General features: G+C 34.6%; 1 protein-coding gene across 1 annotated transcript; it reads left to right on the forward strand.

Moving 5' to 3' along the window:
• Positions 1-2,429: 2,429 nt before the first annotated feature.
• Positions 2,430-5,897, forward strand: LOC134259070 (uncharacterized). The gene is made up of 3 exons (XM_062741676.1): positions 2,430-2,978; positions 3,417-3,869; positions 4,664-5,897. Exons 1-3 carry the CDS (start codon positions 2,430-2,432, stop codon positions 5,891-5,893), a joined length of 2,232 nt encoding a protein of 743 aa, XP_062597660.1. The 3' UTR covers positions 5,894-5,897.
• Positions 5,898-6,202: the final 305 nt, after the last annotated feature.

The following is a 6,202-nucleotide window of genomic DNA, read 5'->3' on the forward strand; positions in this document are numbered from 1 at the left end:
CCACTGGAAATGATGCCAAATACATGTTACGCGTTCTTGGTAAGAAAATGATTTGTTGAAGATAACACGTTAGGATCACGCCAAGGTATGATGCAAAAATTCTAATGACCTTATAATGAATAAGAAAAAATAAGAAATAACCATCTTTATAAGCGGAGGTATACGTTTCTTTAATCGAAAAATATGAAGACTTGCACAACGCTTTTAAAATCTAAAATAGAATTCACATTACATATTTTTAAATAAATGTTTTAATCTCTGATAAGGGGATGACCATTTGATTCGGGGGGGGGGGGGGGGGGGCTGGCAGATTTTGGAAATAAATAATCTGTCCCTGAAAATGTTGAAAATAAATAATCTGCAAAGAAAATAAATAATCTGACCTTGACTTATGATATTTAAATATTGTGAAAATCCCTTTTTATTTACGTTCAATTTAACCCCAGAATCTTCAATTCAGCATTTTTTTGGCTCGCTTCGCTCGCCATTTTAGAACCAAATATTTATCAAAGTACTCAGAAGTACAGAGAGCCGGGCTCATTTACAGAGTAGAATGGATTTCTTACATGAATCACGTTTATATTCTGATGAAAAAATTATTTTAAAACTATCAATATAAATGATAAGACACAAGTTTTTCAATCCTAATACCACGGTCCGATTTTGTCAGAATCAGAATTAATCTGGTACCGCGGCGGAATGTAAACAAACAGGCCAGTCTGGTTCCCTCTCCTGCTTTACCTCGTATGTGTAGAGAACTACGGTAACACTTATTATCAAAAATCCTTACGCTAATGAACTATGTTCTTTGACTTATGAAGTTTTCAAAGTCATTACTACAAATGTTTATTTTATATAGATAAAACTTCGTTTTATTTTTGTTGCTTTATTTAGCGTTTGTATTATCTCAAAAGCGGTTGAGAGTAAGAACTATATTTTTGCACGTAACTTTAAAATGGCGACTATGGGGTCAACATCCTGCCTTGAACAGGATCACATAAGCCGGCAATTGCTCTTTGAGCAATAAGCCCGGCTAAAAATCAGATTACCAGACTGGATACTTGTAGTCAGTTGATCAACATAACAATGTGCACTCAGTAGATTTGATGAATCACTTTAAATACAAGCCAATTCTTAAACACCATAAAAGATTAATTTTCTTGTCAAAGAATTATACTTCCCGATAAATTTTTTCAAAGTATACAGTGGCGGATTTAAGGAAGGCATACATGTGTATGACCCCTCCCCTAAAATTTCAAAGTATGATATGAATTATATTAATATTGTCATACTTTAGTACATGTACAATACCAATATTTTTGTGCCTAGTTTTACTCTTAAAATACACAAAAACCCAAGAGCTTCAGGGGGCTTCGCCCCCTTCATTCAAAGTATGATATGACTAGTATTAATTATGTCATACTTTGGAACATAACTAACCAATTCCTACATAATTGTGCCTGGTTTTACTCTTAAAATACACAAAAACCCACGAGCTTCAGGGGGCTTCTCCCCCTGGACCCTTCATTCAAAGTATGATATGATCAATATCAATAATGTCATACTTTGCTACATAATAACCAATACCACTATAATTGTCCTGGTTTTACTCTTAAAATACCCGAAAACCCAAGAGCTTCTAGGGAATTTCCCTCCCTTGGCCTCCACCAGTGCTTCGCCCAGGACCCACTGGGGGCCTTAATGCGGCCCCATACCTCTTGCCTGAACGAAGTTAAACACGCACCCCATCCTGAATCTGCCTATGGTATATAAATGATTACATGTAGTCTTTTAGAATCAATCGATCAAGGTACCGTAAGACAAAGAAGAAAATAAAAATCTGTCCTCGATAATCTTGAAAATAAATAATCTGTCCTTGACAAGCATGAAAATAAATAATCCGTCTCAAAAAAATTTGCCAGCCCCCCCCCCCTTCTCAGAATCAAATGGTCGTCCCCTAAACTTAATATTTTTTTTACTCTGGTTCGAGAAGATTGAAGAGGAATTGAGGTACGACAGACAAATCAGCAGTCAACATTTTTTTGAAGACGCAGCTTTTTACAATTTCTTTCGATAAAAATTAAAGTATGGCCTTGTTATATTCTTTCCATCAGACTTCCAGACAATACACATTGGTTATATAAATTTTTTAATCAAATTACATGAAAAGAATTGTAGAAAACAGTATCCCGAATACCACTGTGACCGTTGATATGATCACATGGCAGCAGAATTCTCCGGTTTTGGAGAAGTTATCAATACTGCATCGTCGCAAGCCAATGGTTTTGTGTCCATTCTATTTCCACAAACCCGTGGCTGCGTGAGGCAAAATTTTCTCGTTTCTCGAGTTTAGTTCATGAATATTTATTACGTGACGTAATACATTGATATCCAATGAAAACGACGTTTAGCGAGGTTGGAAACTTTTAATGGCGACGTCCTTAGGCAAACCATGTGAAATATGTCTTAAACCAATAACTGATATAAAATACTACCGATCACTGGGAACAGAGGCAAGCAAAGTTTATAGTGCATTGTTGGACGAATTAAACATAGATCGAAAAGGATACGCCTGTAAATTTTGTGTAAATAAACTTAACAGGTTGATTCGTTTGGACGAGGAAATTCGGACGAAGTTGGACGTTTTAAAACAGAAGAGGGGAGAAATATTTGATGATCTGAAAAAGGTAACATGTAACAGACCAAGTTCTTCGGTAGCCAGTTCTTCGAGTGCTAGGCCTAACTCATCTTTGCAAACACCCGTTAAAAAAAATTCCAAACGAGAGTACAAAATAATATCCAAGACTCCGACACCTAGGAAATTTAAAGCAAGGCGAATATTACCGCTCGCCTCACCATGTTCTAAAGAAGTCAAAGAACGGGATACTTATCACGCTGAGCCAACAGCAAGAAAGTCTACAACGGTTGACAGTTCAACTCAGACTAAAACCACTGAAGAGAAGGACTTTGCTGTGAAGGTGAGATTTTACTATGTTGTAATATAAACAAGTCCAGTCCAAAGACTATTTCTCCATACATATGACGTACATGACGTAGATATTAAGTTTTAAAACCTACCCAAAGTAACTATTTTTACCTTAGTACTTTCTGCTTTACTGGTATTTGTGGCCCAATGCGGGGATGGTGCAACATGGTGAGCACTGAATTTCTTGATACAGTCACACTGATGATGGATATGACAAAAATTTGGCCAAAAATTATTGCCTAGCTATATCTAGTGATTGTTACTGACTAACACAAGATGACACTTCTTAAAATTGATTCTTTAAGTACAGTATATGGCTTATCTCCTGATATATTTATAGTTCTAGCCCACAATTTCCAGCAAAAATATTACTGTATTTTTTTTATTGTTGGCTGTGTTTTTGTCAATTTTTTATGTTTTTTTTTTTCAGATTATTGTCAAGTATGGAAGCAACTACAGATCCCGTATTATTAACAGCGAGGTTCAGAAATCCGTGTGCAAGGCAATACTGAACAACAGGAATCCTGCTACATATATCAAGTCTCTTACAAAAGATGACCAATTCAAATCTGCTTTGCTTGATTGTTTATGTAAAGAAATTAGAAAAGAGGTGTGCAGCTTGTGTAGAAAAGACGAAACTTTATTGAAGTATGATAACAATATCAAGTGGAGAAACATTTTAAGTGAACTTGTTTTGAAAGCACCATCTATAGTGAGAATTTTTCAAAGCATTGTCAGTAAAGACGTAAAAAAGTCCTCAAGTCAATACACCAACAATCTGTGCACAGCACTTTCTATATTGCTATATGGTAGAAACCACCAGCTATCACAGATTCAGTATGTCGTCGGTTTTGTTCTTGATCAGTGTGGAGCCACCAAAGAGGTATAAGACAAACAAAAATAATTTAATTGCATTTGATTTGCAGTTTAAACCAGTTTTTCATATTATCTCTGTAAATATTATAAATTTCAAATTTTTACTACCGGGTATTACTTCATTTGCTGAATATTTAAAATTAACATGCTGGCATCAAATAGGATAGATTCAAGATTGTTCAAAATCACATCCTCTTGCAATGGGAGCAGGGATATACAATAGCAGATAAACGCTTTATATTAAAGAATTCTTTTAAATGACACACAGCAAGGCCAAGGCAATGTAGGTAAATGTTGTGGCCCAGGGGTTTCTTGTTTAATTTTAATTTCAATTTACATGTAATTAGATTGCTTTATTGAATACCATATTGTGGATATTTTAGTGGAATAATATTGAATGATATTGAACTTTGACTTATTTTTACAGATTTATAGCAACCTGCTGAAATTATAAGAGCCAAATTTGCAATCTTATAATTATCACTACTGAATACAAAAAAAATCACTTAAATAATTTTGATGTGTAGTGCTTCTTCATGAGCAATATATAAACTTTCATTGGTATGGTGTCTACTAAAACATTTTGGTAAATCGGTTTTCATCCGTTTTTTTAAATATACTAAAACTTTTCTTTTGCAATGTCACATAACTCTGTATCTGCCAAAAGAGCATACCCTTTAGCTATAAAAAACGCAAAATTTTACACACCCGCCAAAGAAACGTGTTATACTTTAAGTGCAGTTTTAAAGAAGATTTGACTGAAAAAATTATGATAAAGTTATCTGTATGTCTATGTTGTAGGCTATATCCATTTTGCATGACATGGGTGTTAGTGTTACTCAGTCAACTATTCACAAGAAGAAGAGGGTATTGGTCAAACAACAAGAAGATAAAATAAAAGAGACAGCCAAAGCATACACAGAGCAAAGGAAACTTATTCTTCTTGGAGAAGCAGTCATTAATAGTGACTCTCAAAGGAAGGAAGAAGTTTTACCTAGTGTTTATAATACCAGTAATTATGCTGACTTAGACATTTTATCAGCTAAATCAAAGTTGCACATTCTTTCAAATGGTTGTGGAGCCACATATTCAGGGTGTGAAACAACAGCATTGTACGATTCATGCTTGGAGCAATACAGTACATGTACTGCAAATACTCCCGTTACATTTTTAACTGAGAGTAAGAAGTATTATTCCAGCACTGACAATTCTGTGAAGCATTGTGAAATATCCATTGACAGTTCTTGCATTATACCCACTGGAACTTTTTCTTCAGAAATATATCGATATTCTACAGCATCACACGAAAAATCAATGGAGAGACTTAAGAAGGAAGTCAACAAAGCGAAACAAAACCCGGTAAAGGCAATAGAAGTACTTGGAGATAACTTGGACCTACTTGTAAGTCCAGGAGACATGACATCAGATCGGCAGAGAAAAAGCTGGCACTGGTTCTTGGTATTATTAACCCAGAAAAGAATTACAGCCCCAGATTTGCCATCTTCTGGAAAAGTAGCAGATATTCTTCATCTTGAAGCTTCAAGCTGGTTACCATCTAATGAAGAAATCCTTAGATATCGTCATGATTTGCAGATACATGTTGCCAAGATTTTAGTAAAAAACTTTGCTGCTTTAAAGCATTTGGACAAAGTATTACCCAAGTACATCCCTCATGAGTATGTAGAAATTACCAAACAAAAGACTGTGTTCTATAATTCCGACCTAATCGATGCAAGTGAAAATTCAACTGAGGGCATGATTCACATACTGCAGAAAGTACACGACCTTGTTGTACCCCATTGTGTTGTAGATTCAAAAGAGGTTTGTGAACCTGTAGTCTTTGGAGGTGATGTACTTACAAATGAACGCGCTTATGGTGCACAGATGGCAATGTTCAACAACAAATCCGAGTTCAAGAATTTATTGGGTGTAATACATAGACCAGAGGGCCTACACAGACAGATGAATTTTCTCCTGGTGACATTAATGCCCTTGCATGGAGTTCAGTTACAGTTCATGTTGATTTTTTGATTTCATGTTGTAAGTTTATTATTATTATTATTATTATTATTATCATTATTGTTATCATAAAGGATTCTCAGAGTCTTCTAAAATATTACTAGTTCTATATTCTGGTCTAAAATGTTTATTTTAATATTTTCCTTTTTATTTTATGGACTTTATGGTTATAAATATATTTTTCCTAATTGGTTAAATAAGCTTAATTCAAAAATTATATTTTAGTGTGTTTAACAACCCTTTCAACATGTATACAACAAATTATGACAATGGGAATCCTGAAGGATAAATAACACAAACAAATTTTTAAATATGTCGCTC

This window comes from Saccostrea cucullata, unplaced genomic scaffold, assembly GCF_032062105.1.
Source record: "Saccostrea cucullata isolate Sc308-1 unplaced genomic scaffold, CSIRO_AGI_Scuc_v1 ctg15812, whole genome shotgun sequence".
Classification (NCBI taxonomy): domain Eukaryota; kingdom Metazoa; phylum Mollusca; class Bivalvia; order Ostreida; family Ostreidae; genus Saccostrea; species Saccostrea cuccullata.